Source organism: Leopardus geoffroyi, chromosome A2 (assembly GCF_018350155.1).
Source record: "Leopardus geoffroyi isolate Oge1 chromosome A2, O.geoffroyi_Oge1_pat1.0, whole genome shotgun sequence".
Classification (NCBI taxonomy): Eukaryota; Metazoa; Chordata; class Mammalia; order Carnivora; family Felidae; genus Leopardus; species Leopardus geoffroyi.
In genome coordinates, this window is record NC_059331.1 from 63,473,299 (window position 1) to 63,490,605 (window position 17,307).

At 56.1% G+C, this 17,307-nt stretch overlaps 1 protein-coding gene across 11 annotated transcripts in view; it reads right to left on the reverse strand.

Annotated features, from left to right (window-relative positions):
• Window positions 1–17,307, reverse strand: part of PKD1L1 (polycystin 1 like 1, transient receptor potential channel interacting) — a 133,259-nt gene that overhangs the window by 45,494 nt on the left and 70,458 nt on the right. For 10 of the 11 annotated variants that reach the window (XM_045494233.1, XM_045494238.1, XM_045494234.1 and 7 more), the window contains 13 exons: window positions 15,836–15,946; window positions 15,567–15,724; window positions 14,059–14,159; window positions 10,632–10,824; window positions 8,954–9,037; window positions 6,651–6,858; window positions 5,348–5,454; window positions 4,351–4,573; window positions 2,938–3,111; window positions 1,676–1,795; window positions 1,519–1,588; window positions 1,079–1,125; window positions 78–213 (listed from right to left, as the gene is read on the reverse strand). In XM_045494233.1, the coding sequence (XP_045350189.1) occupies window positions 78–213; window positions 1,079–1,125; window positions 1,519–1,588; window positions 1,676–1,795; window positions 2,938–3,111; window positions 4,351–4,573; window positions 5,348–5,454; window positions 6,651–6,858; window positions 8,954–9,037; window positions 10,632–10,824; window positions 14,059–14,159; window positions 15,567–15,724; window positions 15,836–15,946 (1,732 nt within the window). The remainder of the gene's footprint in view (window positions 1–77; window positions 214–1,078; window positions 1,126–1,518; window positions 1,589–1,675; window positions 1,796–2,937; window positions 3,112–4,350; window positions 4,574–5,347; window positions 5,455–6,650; window positions 6,859–8,953; window positions 9,038–10,631; window positions 10,825–14,058; window positions 14,160–15,566; window positions 15,725–15,835; window positions 15,947–17,307) is intronic. The other variant, XM_045494235.1, reaches the window with a different exon arrangement.

Here is a 17,307-nt window from a genome sequence, read left to right on the forward strand (position 1 = left end):
CAGGGTCATTGGGGCTGACTCCCCAGGGGCCCAGGACAAGAGGGGGCCTGGCGTCGCACACCCAGCCCCGACGTCACCTTGTGCCCCCTCCTCCCCCTCAGCCCGCTGGCGGGGGTCAGCTCCGCAGGCCTCCAGCTCCGGGGTCGGACCGCCTGCATCGTCACCGCCTGCCGCCCTTCTGCAGGCCCCGGCGTGCCCAGGGAGAGTGTTATGCTGCAAAATACAAAGTCAGGACGAGGTTAACATCTCAGTGCATTCCGTCCTCTGGGGCCATACTGTGTCCTCTGAGCCACGGCTTGTGAGCGCTCTCAGGGGGTGGGCTCGGACCTCCTCAAGCCTCAGGCTGGGCAGGGGTCTGGGGAGGAGGCATGTGGCCCTGGGACCAGATCTTCTGCCTCTACAGAGAGCTGTGGGGTGTCACCTGCCCTCCAGGGGGCTGATCTGGACCTGCCAGAGCAGTGGGGCTTTGAGGCTCACAGCGAGAGGGCAGAGAGGCCGCGTGGGGGTGGGGATCGGGCATCTCCAAGCAGGGGAGCAGAGGGGAGAGCGTCCTGGACTCAGGCCTGGGGACAGAGTCTCAGCAAGGAGGCAGAGATTCAAAAGCGTAAGGAGCCTCCTGTGTCCCAAACACTGGCCCAGACAAGAGTCACATGCCTGCAGCACAGTCACACTGGTCCCCAAAGAAGAGCCATGATGTGGCTGAGCTACTTCGAAGCTGCCTTTCAGCCTGCCCTGGGTCACAGGCCGTGTCTGCTTGTCTGGACTTGTCCCGTGTCCCCTCTCGGGGCCCAGGAGCTAACAAGGGCCTCTGCTTCAAGCGACTTGTCCCCCGGACACACCCCAGGCCCAGCTTCCAAACATCACTGCTTGTACACACGTGGCTTTCCCGACTCTGACAGCCACAGCCCTTCTCGAGTGGCCTCCACGGGGATTCCTGACAGCTGGCCTCTCTCCCTGCAGGACCTTCCCTGCGCACCGGCCCCAGCTGTCCCCATCCCTCCCTAGGCCTGACCAGCCGTGTCCGGGCCACGGCCGAGGGAGACAGCAGAGAGCCAGCCCTGTTGGCTGTTCCGTTTACCTTGTGTATCTTCCGAGCCTCTGGTGTCCTGCCATGGAAGTTAGGGCCTGATTTAAAAAGAGTCAGATTTAGGACATTAAACCAGGGATTCAGGATTCTCAGGGAGAGAGCCTCCTTCAGGACATGCCCCTCCCTCTGACCCCAGCAAGATGGGTCCCTGAGACCCAGGACCCGACTGCCAGAGAGGCCCTTGAATGTGGCATCTTGGCGGGGGCTGCACAACCCCTTGTGAGGGCTCTTAGCGCACAAGATGACGCTCGCTGTCCCCACAACAAACACAGTGCAAAGGACGCAGGAGACACAAGGTCTGTGCAGCGCACTGGCCTCTTAAAGAGGCTCAGCCAGGACGGAGGGGGCCCTCCCGGCACCTCCCCGTTCAGACCTCATCCTTGGCCGCTGCCGTGACTTCACCTTTCAGGCTTTTTTAAACGCACACCTACCCTGTGCTGCCCCCATGGGCGCCCTCCTCGGGGGCAGGCGGGGCTTCACTCGGTGTGGCCCGCTGGGCTCCTGTGGGAGAAGGTGGCTGTTCAGGCAGGGGTCCCGCAGCGAGGGAGGACCCGGGACAGCAGGACCAGGCAGACGGGCTGCGGGTACCTGGCCGAGCCTTAAGAGCAGCGACAAGAGCTGAGCCGCGGGAGACGCCAGCAGGGTGCACAGGAGACCCATCTGGAAGGACCCATAGGCCACGTCGGGGGCGCCCAGAGCCCACGGGAACTGCGGAAAGACAGCAGGACGCATGTCCCCCAGACCCATTCCGGGTTTACCTACAAAGGTGTTTGATGCGTGTGTACCCCACGTTTAACCAAAGCCCCTCTCCCTGAATCCTGGGCCTTTCACAAAAAAACAGAAGAATCACAAGGAATCTTTTGGCTTTTCTGCCATACGCATCTCTGCAGACCGAATAGACGTTTGCCCGGTGCCCCTTCTTGCGAGGCACCTCTTGCCGCACCTGACCGGAAGTGCCGGGCACCTCGCCGCACCTGACCGGAAGGCACCCGTGTCCCCAGTGCGTTGATGAGCCGAGAAGATCACACACCGGGTGACCCCAGAGGGGGGGGCAAGTTCAGGTGTGCTGACCTTGGGCCCATTCCCGTCCCAGGGGGACAGGGCTCTTCCCTTCGCGCTACCTAATAATACGTACCGCCGTCCTACCAACTCCACACACCTCTTACTCTTTTTTTAAAAAGCTCTGCCGATCCATTACTGCTATCACACGTACTGGGAACACCGTGCTCCCAGGTGGATACTTTGCCGGACAGGACCCCTTGGCACGTTCCCAGCCACTGCAGGGACCACGGACGGCCTCAGGTTGTCAGAAGCAGCAAAGCTGACTCTCTTCCCGTACCCCGAAGTCACCCTGTGAGCTCCCCACAGGAGAGCAGAGTCTCCGATCTAACTGCCCGCGCTCAGGTACAAGTAACCTCTCCATCACATGAGGGACAGCCGGGCCAGCGCTGCTAAGGGCATGCTAGCATTCCAAGGGCAAACGTGGCCGTCAGAACTGTTCTGTTGTTTGTGGTCAGAGGATTTTTAAAATTTGAATTAACTGCCAACCTTAAAAGAATCCAGGAGCATTTTCTAGCACGGTCCGAACTGCTGACCCCGCTGGGAAAGTCCTGCTCTGTGGCAGCAGGAGGCCACGAGATCCATGTGGCAGAGGTAATGCAGCAAGCCACGGCCCTGCAGGCCCCCCCAGCTCTGGGCATCACCTCGGGGGCACTCAAGGCACATGGCCTCCCTCCCCTGCTTGAAACATCTCCTAGGACTCCGAGTTTTGCTAATCCCTGAGTCCAGAAGGTGTCACACTGTGGGTCTGGGAATCAGAAGCCACTTTACGGAAAAGCCAGCGCTCTCACCCGCTCTTGCCTCGAGGCGGTGACCAGGGCAGCGAGACACGCGTACGCGCACAGCAAGGTGAAGGCGACGGTGAGGCGCGGGGTGCGCAGGAAGCCGCTGGGCGAGGGCCGGCTGTACACGGAGGTCCAGACGTGGAAGTCTTCCAGATACTCCGTGAACTTCGAATACAAGAGCTGGAACAGACCAGCGCGGAGACAGCGGCATCTGCTGGTTGGGGCATCTGCACCAACCGCGGGAGCTCCCGCTTGGCGAGCAGTGACCTCCTGAGCGGGGATGCGCCTGGCTCACCAGCTGGACGCCGAGCTGTGTGGGTGCTGCAGGCCCCCGCCGACCCTCGTCCGCTCAGCGCCCTGGACGCCCTGCAACCCCACCTGCGCTGGGACTCGGGGGCTTTGGGACAGGCTGTCCCTCCGCCTCTCCTTTGTCGCCCTCAAGTGTCTTCACACCCTCCTCCCCAGAGCCTCTGTTCACAAACCCCTCCCCCAGTGGAACCCTCCCCCTTCCTGCTCAGTGGAAGTGTCACCCCTCCCCTGGTGATCCTAATCAACTTTCCCAGCATGCTCCCCACAGCACAGTTAATTTTTTCTGGGCTTTGAGCACACCGAGGACCAAGAACGAGCATCCCCCTGGGTGTCCACAGTAGCCCGGCAGCGTCTGCTACGTAGTGGGCAGAATGCCACGTACAGATTTGCACGTGGTTCACAAGGTTCAGTTCAACTCAAGGAATGCTTGGTGCTCAATGCTATTCCAGAAAAATTCATGAATTTGCTTTGAAATCATCACTGAAGGGGGTGTGCCTGGGTGGCTCAATCGGTTGAGTGCCTGACTCTTGGTTTTGGCTCAGGTCATGATCTCAGGGTTCCTGGGATTGAGCCCCACGCTGGGCTCTGAGCTGATAGCACACAGCCTGCTTGGGATTCTCTCTCTCCCTCCCTCTGCCCGTCCCTGCTCATTCTCTCTCTCTCTCTAAAACAAAAATCCTGAAGATAACTAGAAAGTGCAAAATGCATAAGCGTTATTACAACTGCATAAAACACACTCACAAATGGGGAAAGATCAGGACAGATGCAGAGCGAGTTTCATAGCTGGTTTGTGAAGTTTTAGGGGATTCTGTCTTTTGTCATGACCCCCTGACCATGCCTGGACCGTTTCCTGGTCATTTTGGTGACCAGGAATCCAGGGCACTCACGTCTCTAATTAGCAGCCCGCTGGTCACCACAGACCACAGGCCACCATAATTCTGTAAACGTTATTGTGGAAGAAAACCAACAACCCAAGGGCAATTCCTTCAGGCTTGCAGGCTCGCTCAGTGGCCGCGTCATTTACGATGCGGCCACCTTGGCTCTAACTTAGCACAGTTCGGAGAAGCAGGGCCCTTACCACGTCCTGCCGGCGGGTCAGTTGGCACCTACCTTCCAGAAGCCGGGTCCCCGGCGAAGGCAGCCCAGCTCCCGCTGCACGCGGCCATCCCCCCGGCCCGCTGCCAGCCAGCACTCGGCGGGGAAGAGCCAGCTCCGCGCAGGCCCGGAGCCCAGCTCCTGTACCATGAGGTGGCTCACGTACCAGGCGGGGCAGGGCCCGCGGCTGTCGTGCCAGAGGCGGATCCTGCGGAGCGGGCCCAGCAGAGCCGGGGTGCTGGGGACACACACACGGCAGTGCCTGGTCAGGCCTGGGCGGCGGGGGCCCCGGAGGGCGGCACTGGCCCCCATTCTCACTTTGGGGACACATTGGACATGTCAACAAACACGGGTTACACAGACTGACCTACGAAACCCCTCTGGGACATAGGGGGTGGACAGGGCTCTGGGACATAGGGGGTGGACAGGGCCCTCAGGCCCCCACAGCCACTAAGAGCGACGCCCCTGGCCGTGCTGGGTGCTGAACACACACACAGCTTGTCCACGTGGGCCCCTGAACCCAATCCACTCAAACTCCTTAATGCACGCATGTCTGGCGTGGACTAGTCTGGAGTTAACCTCTTCTTGATGAACACAGGACACTCGGAGCCCATACGGATCGTACATGAAATTCTCCAGGAGAACAAACCTTGCAGTTCTCCCACGCTTTCTGGAAACATCAGGAGCCTGTACTCCTGATAAATTACCCCTCTCCGTTCAACCACAGGGTCTTACATAGCATTGCTCTCCCAAGCAGGGTGAACCGAATTCACTGAGTGCTGTCAGTACCATAGGAAGGGCTGGGCATCTGACCCTCACCAGCGGATAAACCCAACACCCCTCCTCCCTCCCTCCTGCCCTTAACCGGACTCTAGTCTACTTCACACACCCCTGGGAGCAGTGTTACAAATCCGTCTGTGTGCACGTGCTCCTTATTGGGAAGTGATGCTCGGTATTTCTGCCTCCGCGGACGCGTGCTAAGGCCACACGGGGTCTGAGGGGCCGCGCTCACCTCAGGACAAAGGTATGTCTGGAGTTCCTTTCAAACAGGGGTTTCTCTGGACAGTAGAGTTCTCTGGGTTCTGAAACTCCATTTTCTCCACACAAAACAATGTAAACCTCCAAAGACGAGAGAGTGAGAGTCTGAGATCATGAACACAGGACACTACCCTGTGTGTGCACCTTCTCCCAGCCCCCAACCTTCCCAGAACCTTCCAGAAGGCCAAGGACAACAACGCGGTCCTGAGGGGCCAAGAAGACGCCCCCACCCCGTCCCTGGATGGCGCCTCCCCAACTTCCCTGGGAGAGACGATGAAGGAGCACCTGCCAGGGCGGCTGGATTTCTACATGTTTGATCTAGAAAACCAGATGGCAACTCGGGTTCACTAGGGCACATGTCTGTCTCAGGAGGGAGGGGACAGGACAGTGGGCGTGTTGTCCTCCCTCAGCTCAGAGGGGAGGCTGGGGAGCAGTGACAGTGACCGAGGTGGACCAGGGGAGGCCAGATGTCAGTGACAGTGACTGAGGTGGACCAGGAGCCCCGCAGGTGCACACTCTGGCCAGGAGGGCTTGCTGCCCCTCACTGGGGTGGCTTCTGTCCTACATAAGCACCTGATTCTGGGGCCGTGCAACCTGTCACTCTTCCACTTAAGAAAGTTCCTTATGTATTTCCAGTTTTTAAAATCCTTCCCCGTTGCAAAGTACACATTTCCTTCGAGAAGTTTCTAAATATTGTTTTGTTGTTGTTTTAAGTACGCTTCATGCCCTGCGTGGAGCCCAACGTGGGGCTTGAACTCACGACTCTGAGATCAAGACCTGAGCTGAGATCAAGAGTCAGACACTTAACCGACTGAACCACCCAGGTGCCCCCCGTATTTTGTTTTAATCTTTAAATTTTGTGGAAGTGCTTTCGGGTATAACGTGAAGTGGACATTTCATATTGCTTTTTTCCACAAGAAAAGCCACTGTCCCCAAACGTCTTGCTGAACTATCCCCGCTCCTCCCACGGGGCCTCCCCCATCACACCCATTCCGTCCTTAGCCTCACATAGGGCTGGATGCCTGAAGTGCTCCCCACAGACGAGGTGGAGAGGGTGGGGGCTCAACGGGGCGGCCCTGAGGGCAGGGGAGGGGGGCTCGCACAGACAGGCAGGTGAGGGAGAGCAGGACGGCAGGAGAGGAGCCTCCCTCCCACCCCCCCCCCCCCCGCCGTCGGACGGAGTCGAAGGGGCAGCTGGGACGGCCAGTGTCCACGCCATGGCTCACGCCATCCACAGCCTTGCACACGAGAGCGCAAACCCTGTGATGAGCCCTTACCTTGGCGCTACAGTGGGCTGGAGCCCGGAAGCCTGTGTCTACGACAACCGCGTACAGCTGGTGGTCGGCTGGAGTGTCTTCTTGCAGGAAAATGTACCCCGCCTTTTCTCTCTCGTGACGATCCACACGCCTGGTTTTGGTAACCAAAAGTGCATAGAGAACCACAGAAACCGCAATGAAAATACTGGGAAGCAGGTTTCCCGGGTGTCTATAAACAGGAGAGGAATGAACAGTAAATTATGAAGATAAAGCTCCCCAGGCTGGCTCACACTCACTCTCACTCACACTCACATTCACACACGGGGCCCCCGCTGGTCTTCACTGATGTGTGTAGACGTCTGTCGGCCCCATAACTGGGAGAAGCAGGCAGACTCTTGCTGGGACGCGGTCAACAGGGGAAGGCGGAGGGAGCGACCTCTGCCGTCCGGTGTTGGGACGGGTCAGAGCCCCTCTGGGGGAAGCCGCTGGTGGCTGGATCAGGAGCTGGGACTCAGACAAAGCATCCCGGGAACCGGCCGGCTTCGGGGTCAGAAGGGTGCTGCCGTGTGGGGCAGTCGCTCACGTCCCGTCTCTGAGAAGCTTTCTTTATGAAATGGGATGAGAACAGGGCGCCTGGGTGGCTCAGTCTGTTAAGGGTCTGACTCTTGATTTCGGCTCAGGTCGTGATCTCCTGGGTGCGTGGGTTCGAGCCCCACATCAGGCTCTGCGCTGACAGCGTGGAGCCTTGCTTGGGATTCTCTCTCTCCCTTTGTCTGCCCTCCCCACTCACGTTGTCTGTCTCTCTCAAAATAAATAAATAAAACTTTAAAAATTAAAAAAGAGAGAGAAAAAGGAATGTGATGAGAACAGCCGTCTCGCTGAGCAGTACATGCGACATCCGTAGTGGGCCTGCACACGTGCATGCAGTGGGTGTTCCCTCCCTCCCTCCCGGCAGACCCTGTCCTGCGTGCTCCGGCTGCCTGCGCCCCTACACCTGTCACTCGCCACCTGCTCCAGGCACCAGCGCTGGCCGGGGGCAGGGGGCACCGAACGCTCCAGACCCATGGAGCGGGGTCCCCTTCGAGTCACTTGTGCCAGCACCCTAACCTGGACTGGAGTCTTATGGGCCTCTGACGGGGTTTCGAAGGGCGGGCGTGGGGCCTGGCTTCGTGGGGTTGCTGTCCTCCCAGAACATTCCTGTCCCTGCAGGACTCCAGGGGCTGCCCCTTCCCTGAAGGCTCAGCCCCCTGAAGTTCTGTCTGAAACCACAGTTGGACAGCTGTCCTGAGTCCCAGTCACTGGGCTCCTGGTGACCCCAGTGTCCCCAGGATTAATAAAGTACAGCCAGATTCCCCATCACAATGAGATTTGGCACAGAAACCTAACACCCAACGCTCACCAGAAAATTCAGATACTCATTCAGCAAACGCCCCTCGGCACCTGCTGTGTGCCAAGCCTGGTCCTCCTCTGTGTGCGTGACACTGAAGAGTCAGCAGAGGGCGCCTGCTCCATGGCTCACACTCTCCTTACCCGTAGTTCAGAATTCAACACACGTATTCTTTCTTTTATGTTTATTTATTTATTTTGAGAGAGACAGAGAAAGAGAGAGAGAGAAAAAGCAAGTGGGGGAGGGACAGAGAGAGAGTGAGAAAAAGAGAGTCCCAAGAAGGCTCTGCACTGTCAGCACAGAGCCCTATGCAGGGCTTGAACCCACGAACTGTGAGATCATGACCTGAGCCAAAATCCAGAGTCCGATGCTTAACTGACTGATCCACCCAGGCGCCCCCAAATACACTGTTTCTATACCAAAAAATGGCTATAGAATAGGGTTGAGTCCAAATCTATTCTCTAAAATGGGACACTTTTGGAGGGCACCTGGCTGGCTCAGTCACTAGAGCATGCGACTCTTGGTCTTAGGGTCGTGAGTTCGAGCCCCATGTTGGGTGGACAGATCACTCAAACAAAAAACCAAACTAACTTCAAAAATAATATTAATAAAACAAAATGGGACACTTTTGAAGAGAAAGAGGGAGCCATGAACACACATAAACCAGGACGGGCAAACCACCGCATCCTCCCTGGCAAGAATGACCAGCCAAGGCTCAGCCTGACAGGAAGCGCGCTGACTTTCCTGTTTATACATCTCTTGTCAGCGGATGTAAGTACAGAGAAATGTACGTGACTTTCCGGATGATAGTCTGGTAACACGGGTATTCCAAAAGGCAAGCTGACCGTAAGGGACGTGGGTTTCAGGCATACCCGGGTGTCCCGCTCGGTCAGCGGGGCAAACAAAACTTTATTCTCATTTGGAAAACGGAGCTCACCTCTGCAGCTTGGAAACTCCCTCCACTGAAAAGCCGGCGCTCAGGTTTCTTCTTGCGACAGAGACCGGTGCGAGGCGATCGTAGCTAGGAGGGAGACGCAGCTTAGGACGGCACGTGTGTGTCGAGGGCCGTGTTGACAGTGTCACGTACACGGATTAAGGGAGGGTCGGGAAGGGTGATGGGTTGCAGCACTTATAACAGACACCTGTTATGCAGACACCTCAGTGTCCACACCGTGCACAGTCAAGCTCAGGCCTGGACACAGCAAGTTCAAGTCCCAGCCCCGCTGTGGGCAGATGAGTGGCCACTAAGCAGACTCGGGGTACAGGGACCCTGTCACCGTCACTCCTACCAAAAGATGGACTTTGACTAAAACCCACCTCTCCCTCGTTGTCTTGTGAGCAGACCCTGTGTGGCGTTCATTCTCGTGCACCTGGCTCGTGGAAAAGTGCCCGCGGACGGCGGGACGTGATGGAGAATGAACGGCTGTGTTAATGCGTTCGTGGTCAGTTTGACATCAGAGGTAAATACTGAGCCATTACAGTAGGGCCGGTGATTTACTAGCCTGGGCACCGTATAAATTGAACAGCACAACCGAAGAAGAGGAGGGAGACACGCAGACATGGGCGTGAGCTGGGCATCTCGGCCTCCTAACAGATGCCACAAAACACGGCTCCTCGTGACTTGATTTTTCTCTCCCCTTCCCTCCCCTTCCCCCCTTCCCTTCCCTTCCTTCCCTCCTTCCTTCCTTTCCCTTCCTCCTTTCCTTCCCTTCCTTTCCTTCCTTCCTTCCACCCTTCCTCCCTCCATTCTCCCTTCCCTCCCACTCTTTCTCTCTTTCTCCTCCTCGCTCCCTCCTTCCCTCCCTCCTTATTTTGAGAGAGAGAGAGAGAACATACACATGGGGCAGGGGAGGGGCAGAGGGAGAAAGAGAATCCCAAGCAGACTCCACACTGTCAGCACAGAGCCGGACATGGGGTTTGATCCCACGACCTGTGAGATCATGACCTGAGCTGAAACCAAGAGTCAGACACTCAACTAACTGCGCCACCTGGGCGCTCCGAGACTCAATTCTAAGAAGGAAATGGCCATTTCTACTTCTGAACGTGCCCAATCACTGTACCCTCCCCTCTAGTGGAAAGGCCCCGGCAGAGCCTCTCACAGGACTGCCCGTTCTGCCTAGATGATAAAGAATTTCTGATCGCGCAGCGTGACCGATACACCCAAATCTTCCAGAGGGCCGATGTGGTCCGTGTGGGGACTTTCCTGCACAGGAAATCTGCCTTCACAACCACGCGGTGGGGGGCTTCCTGCAGGTGGGGCGCCAGGGCACAGGGGGTGGGGGGGAGCGGCGAGAGCAGACGCCCCACGGCCCGAGTGCAGACGCGCCCCCAAGAATGCGCAGAGGCGGCTGACACCAGGCGCCACCCCCACCCACCAGCACATTTCTTCAGAGGATGTGGGGGGACAGCTACCATGTGCTGTCACTCTGGGGAGGGGAGGGTACAGAGAACCCAAGAGCCAGATCCTGCAGCATGGAGGGGACCAGACCTGCCGACGGGAGGGACACACAGTTTTCCCAGGGCCACGGCCAGGGAGGCCCCACACTGGGCCCCACGCAGAGGAAAATGCAGCCGTGGTGTAAAAGTCGGGTTCGTCCTCACCAGCACGTCCCTACCTGCAGCTCACTTTCCCTGGAGAAGCTCCTGGCTGCGGAGAGGAGTTTGCAGGCCTCCATTCCCTCGTTTCCCAGAAGACGCATCGGAGCCACTGGAAACGCACAGTGTAGTTGATGGCCTTGGCGAAATACTTGTTCTGAGGGCTTCTGTCATAGTCAGCATCCAGTAAGGATAAGTATCCCAAGCTTGTGTCTAAGGAGAGAAAAAAACCCAACTCAATACAACCTGAAGTTTGCAAAAAGGCATAATGAACCCCAAAGGTGGCCGGGGCAGGGGGGCAGCGGGTGGGGGAGGGTAGTGGGCAGTGGGGGTAGTGGGCGGGGGGGCAGGGAGCAGTGGGGGCAGTGGGACAGCGGTAGGGGGACAGTGGGCAGGGGGGCAGGGGGACAGCGGGTAGGGAGATAGTGGGCAGGAGGGCAGGGGGCAGTGGGGGCAATGAGACAGCAGGTAGGGGGGTAGTGGGCAGGGGGCAGTGGGGGCAGTGGGACAGCAGGTAGGGGTGTAGTGGGCAGGGGGGCAGGGGGCAGTAGGGGTAGTGGGCAGTGGGGCAGTGGGGGCAGTGGGACAGCGGGTAGGGGGGTAGGGGGCAGGGGGCAGTGGGGGCAGTGGGACAGCAGGTAGGGGGGTAGGGGGTAGTGGGCAGGGGGGCAGTGGGACAGCGGGTAGGGAGATAGTGGGCAGGGGGGCAGGGGGCAGTGGGGGCAATGGGGCAGCAGGTAGGGGGGTAGGGGCTGGGGGCAGGGGGCAGTGGGACAGTGGTAGGGGGACAGTGGGCAAGGGGGCAGGGGGACAGCGGGTAGGGTGATAGTGGGCAGGGGGGCAGGGGGCAGTGGGGGCAATGGGACAGCAGGTAGGGGAGTAGGGGCTGGGGGCAGGGGGCAGTGGGACAGCAGGTAGGGGTGTAGTGGGCAGGGGGCAGGGGGCGGTAGGGGTAGTGGGCAGTGGGGCAGTGGGGGCAGTGGGACAGCGGGTAGGGGGGTAGTGGGCAGGGGGCAGTAGGGGTAGTGGGCAGTGGGGCAGTGGGGGCAGTGGGACAGCGGGTAGGGGGGTAGGGGGCAGGGGGGCAGGGGGCAGTGGGGGAAGTGGGACAGCAGGCGGGGGGTAGGGGCTGGGGGCAGGGGGCAGTGGGAGCAGTGGGACAGCAGGTAGGGATAGGGGGTAGTGGGCAGAGGGGCAGTGGGACAGTGGGTAGGGGGGTAGTGGGCAGGGCGGCAGGGGGCTTGAGTCGGACTCTCCAACTCCACACCACCCCACCCCTGCTCTCTTTGGCCCTTCAGCCTCCTGCCAAATACGAGCACATCCCAAGTCTGCTGTCGTCCCGGTAAGAACAGTGCGGTAACCTTGAGGAGGCAGCCAGTCACTTTTGGATGACTTTTATGCTTAGAAACAAAAATATTTGGGGTGCCTGTCTGGCTCAGTTAGTAGAGTGTGTCAACACTTGATCTCAGGGCTGTGAGTTCAAGCCCCACATTGGGTCTAGAGATTACTTAAAAATAAAATCTTTAAAAAAATTTAACAGTCCATTTATTTAAAATTTGCCCTTAAGATATTTTTAAACACTAATTTTTTTTTTTTTTTTTAGAGAAGGAGAGAGAGCTCATATGAGCGAGGTACAGAGGGAGAGAGAGTGTGGAGACCGACGTGGGGCTTGAACTCTTGAACCGTGAGATCGTGACCTGAGCCAAAGAGGGACACTTAACCGACTGAGCCACCCTGGAGACCTGTCCCTAATAAATGATTTTGAGACAACCAACTACTTGTAAAAACATGAAATTAGGGTGCCTGGGTGACTCAGTCGGTTCTTCGGCTCAGGTCATGATCTCACGGTTCATGAGTTCGAGCCCCGCGTCGGGCTCTGTGCTGACAGCTCGGAGTCCAGAGCCTGCTTTGGATTCTGTGTCTCCCTTGCTCTCTGCCCCTCCCCTGCTCGTGCTCTGTCTCTGTCTCTCTCAAAAATAAACATTAAAAATTTTTTCAAAAAAATATGAACATCAACCTTTATCTCACACCACCTACAGTGAGAAGCATCGATCAGAGATCTAAACACAAACGAATGAAGCAATATAGGCACCAAAAGAAAACCTAAATGTGAATGATTTCTTTCAGAACCTGGGTATAAGGAACGAATTTCTAACTAGGACTCAAAATCTAAGAGTAACTTAAAACAAGTTGATAAATTTTACTCTTAAAAAAAAGTTTGCAATGCAAAAAAAAAAAAAAACCCAATGAAAACAAAGTAAAAAATATAGAAAAATATAGAAAAAATGTGAAAAAAATAAACTTGAGAGAGAAATGGGCATATATGAATAGGTCACCAAAAAAGGAGGTAGTGATCTTTAAACGTGTGAAACAATGCTGAAATGACATATAAATTGCAACCTTTTTTCTTTTTTTCCCTAGGTTTCTGTCGGTTTGAAATTTCTTACAATAAAAAACTATGGAGGGGCGCCTGGGTGGCTCAGTCGATGAAGCATCTGACTCTTGACTTCGGCTCGGGTCACGATCTCACGATCCGTGGGTTTGAGCCCTGCGTCAGGCTTTGTGCTGACAGCACGGAACCTGCTTGCGATTCTCTCTCTCTCTCTGCCCCTCCCCCACTGGCTCTCTCCCTCTCAAAATAAATAAACTAAACAAACAAACAAAAACTATTAAAAAGAAACATCAAAGGCAAAGTGTTTTAAACTGCCAGAGAGAATCTGAAGATGGTTAACCATGCTGTCCATGCTGAAAAGAAACAAGGAGCTCACAGTGCCCGGTTCTCAGAGGAAAAGAGATCTGACAGAAACGTGAAAACAGAGGCGACAGGTGCGCCGGCCGGAAGCCAATGCTTGTGCAAGGTCCACAGCCCACGGAATTGGTTGGGCCCACGTGCTTACGGAGTGTGGACGCCCCGAAGCAGCCAGCCTGTTTCTTGCCTTCCGGGAACAACAGAGACTCAGGAGCCTAAGCAAACAAGGTTGGCCCAGACTGGCCCTGCCCTGCCCTGCCCGCTGATGGCCGGGAGAGGTCCTGGGGCTGCAGGGAGGCCGTCGAGTCATGGCCCTGATGCCGGGAGGCAGAGCAGCAAACAGGAGAGGCAAAGACAAGGTATCAGGGGAGCAGCCAGCAGAGAGATCCCAAGGGTCAGGGAAGGTCCACCGAAGAGGAGTTTGGAGGGTCCGCAGAGGGTAGCGGAGGCCAGGAAGGGAGGCGCTGCAGAAACCGGAAGCCGCGGGAAGGTGCTGGGGAGGGGAGGACGGGCAGGTCGGCGACCAGAGCCCAGGGCACCGCTGCACACCCGGGTCAGGCTGGACGCACATGGGCCGCCTCTGCACGCGTCATGACACTTCCACCAGGAGTAGGAAAGTCCCTGCTGTCTGTGCGTGTCTTGTGACAGCTGCTGTCATCACACGGACAACTAAGGCTCGTGAGATCCTGTGCACTGACCTCTCAGAGAAGCGGCAGGGACATACATGTGTACCATCGGCTCATCCCAGACGTAGACCTTTTTCACGAGAAAATCGGAAGGAGTAGGTTTCTCAGAGAACCTAGGAAGGAAAAGCAAAGCAATAGTGTCCAGTTTTGTTTTGCTTTTTTCCTGTTGAGGACCTCTGTCATGCGACGTTGTGCAAGGACAAGGATGCGGGCTGGGACTCCGCGGGGCCACTGTGCGTGTCCCCCGGCAGCACCGGCTCTCAGTAAGAACTACACGCCCTCCCTCCCTTCACTGCATTAAAAATAAAAACTTCTGGGGCGCCTGGGTGGCTCAGTCGGTTAAGCGTCCGGCTTCGGCTCAGGTCATGATCTCATGGTTCGTGAGTTCAAGCCCCGCGTTGGACAGCTCGGAGCCTGGAGCCTGCTTCAGACTCTGTGTCTCCCTCTCTCTCTGCCCCTCTCGGACTCACACTCTGTCTCTCTCTCAAAAATAAATAAGTGTTTTTTTTTTTTTTTTTTTTTTTTTTTTAAAAAGCAAAGAGCCATGCTTCCCACTCAGTGGGTCAGCTCGTGTGACCAGATGAGGGTCAGCCGACATACACTGAGTCCGTGCTGTATGCGGTGTGGACGTCCCCCTGTGGAAGACACACCTAGCTGCCACCTAGGCAGGGCAGCAGGACAGACGGAGGAAAGCTTTGTCCGACAGCTGAAGGACGCGGCCCTCGGGGAGGAGAAATGATCCAGCAGAACCCCGGGCCCACCCAGACGGAAGTGAGCTCTCAGCACCGGCGGCATCCGCTGGCTCTGTTCATGCAGGATTCATTCCTAAAAACCTTCCCGGCGGTCATTCACCTGTGTTCTTTTGTGATTTATCCATAGGACGGGCCTCCCGAGGCCTCACCGACTCAACATCGCTGAGAGACAGGATTCGTTTACCAAGTCTCCTCAGATACATCTCTTTGAACGCATTTTTTTTTTTTTTTCTTAGAAAAATAAACAGAAAGTAAGAGGATTCTGACCCAGGTCTACACGGTGAGAGAGAAGTGGATTCCTAATGAGGCCACAGGTATTTGGGCGTTTCTTATGCTAATAAGCTGAGCAGGTAGGAATCCAAAATCAGGAAAAACTCAGCAGGAAGCTTATTCTGTGAGCAGGTGACCATGTCACATATGGCACATAATTCTGTTAGACAATGAGCTCAGGACTGCATTAAAAGTGAATTTCACTCCCTGGGGGCGCCTGGGTGGCTCAATCTGTTGAGCATCAGACTCTAGATCTTGGTTCAGGCCATGATCTCCAGGTTCATGAGTTTGAGCCCCAAGCCGGGCTCTTTGCTGACAGTGCAGAGCCTGCTTGGGATTCTCTCTCTCCCCCTCTCTCTGCCCCTTCCCCACTCTCTGTCTCTCAAGATAAATAAACTTCATTAAAAAAAAAAATTAAAAGTAAGTTTACTCCGTAGCTTTTTGCAAGGACTTTGTCGCTGGCTGGAAAGAAACCCTGGTGGCCTCCCCACAACACACCTTACCAGCACCATGACCGGGAACGCTCTTGAAACGGGCCTAGAGAATTCTATCCTTATCTGCAGAGACTCCTGGGGGCTTTCGGAACGCCCGGTGAACCGATGAAAATTCACTGTCTCCCGAAGCAACGCAAAGGTCGTCCTGTTTCTCCTCTCACCCTGTCACCACACGGAAAGCGAGGTCAGCAAAATTTGCCTTGGGAAAAGTCAAGGCACATGAGGCCGCCCGGCCTACGTGAAGTCGAGGTGGCTTGGGCAAGACTCCCTCACCAGGCCGTCTTCCTCCCCGAACTCCACGACCACAGGCTCCCTCAGCCGCTGCCTGCTGATGGGCCTTCTGCCAGAGCAGGTGAACAGGGACAGGGCGACAAGCGGGCCAATCTGCCGAGACAGGAGCACCTAGGAGCCGGGCGGCAGTACTGGGCACCCGACAGCAGGGGGCGGGGTGGAGAAACGCGGCTCCCTTTACTGGTTAGGAAGGCAGGACTGTGATTACTCTGATTATATTAATAATTTCTAAAGTCTAAAGTAGTTTCGTTTTTCACTTTAACAGCTCACACCAGAAGAACAGCGGCAGATTGTAGACAATCAGGAAGGTACAGAAAGGCGTACAGAAGAGACACGGATAGCTGGCCTGTGGCGCCGTGGCTCAGAGAACCCGTCTGGGGTGCTGCGTCCCGACCCGTCTCTGTGCCCCAGACACATACTGGGCACGCAACGCATGCTCCTCACTGTTTGCACAGAATCTTCCAAAGTCACTAAAAGCCCCTGACTCACGTAATTTCAACTGGCTTTCAATTTTCATGGATAATAATTCATTTAAATCACCAGTGAGCTGGATCCCTCTGTCGAACATTTAGATACATTTCTATTTAGGTGATCACACATAATGTTGTTTTGAATAAATAAGTAAAACAGCACATCTTGCTTTGAATAACTCTTTTTCCCCTTCCTCTGTAGGCTCAGTGTAGCAGCAGGTCCGGCGCGTGAAGCTGCTCGGAGAACATGCACCATGGACGCCTGCTCGCCGTGCCTCCCCAGAAGCGAGTCTCTCTAAAGGACTGTGCTGCTGCGTGTTAAAAAAAAATCATTTTGATTTCTATTTCCTGTTTGTTAATTTGAATGATTTTCGGGGCGCCTGGGTGGCTCAGTCGGTTAAGTGACCGACTTCGGCTCAGGTCATGATCTCACAGCTCATGGGTTTGAGCCCCGCGTCGGGCTCTGTGCTGACAGCTCGGACCAGAGCCTGCTTCAGGCTCTGTGTCTCCCTCTCTCTCTCTGCCCCTCCCCAGCTTGCACTCCATCTCTCTCAAAAATAAATAAATGTAAAAAAAAAAAAAAAAAAAAGAATGATTTTCATATGCTGACTAGCCATTTCTATTTCCCTAAGAAAATAACAACGGGTCGATGTTTTCTCAGATGAGCATTTTTCACCAAGATAAGCTGTACGTCATTCAGTCGTCAGACATTTACCGGGTACCTGAGCCAAGCGGGGGGTGTGGAACACACGGAGGATGCCGACTCTGCCCTCCCAGCTCCCTGCGACGATGGGGTTCTGCAGGTGGTTTCCGGGCGCAGGAGGTTAAGCAGGGGCTCCCAGAATCGCCAAAGCTGGCCCCACCTTCCCCGACCTCCCCATTCTCACACCCTGCTCTGACTCTGGTCCCCTCTTCTGCCGAACCCCCCAAGAACCCAGCGGCCACGCTTGCTGGTTCAGCCTCGAGGGGCCGGTGAGGTAAGTG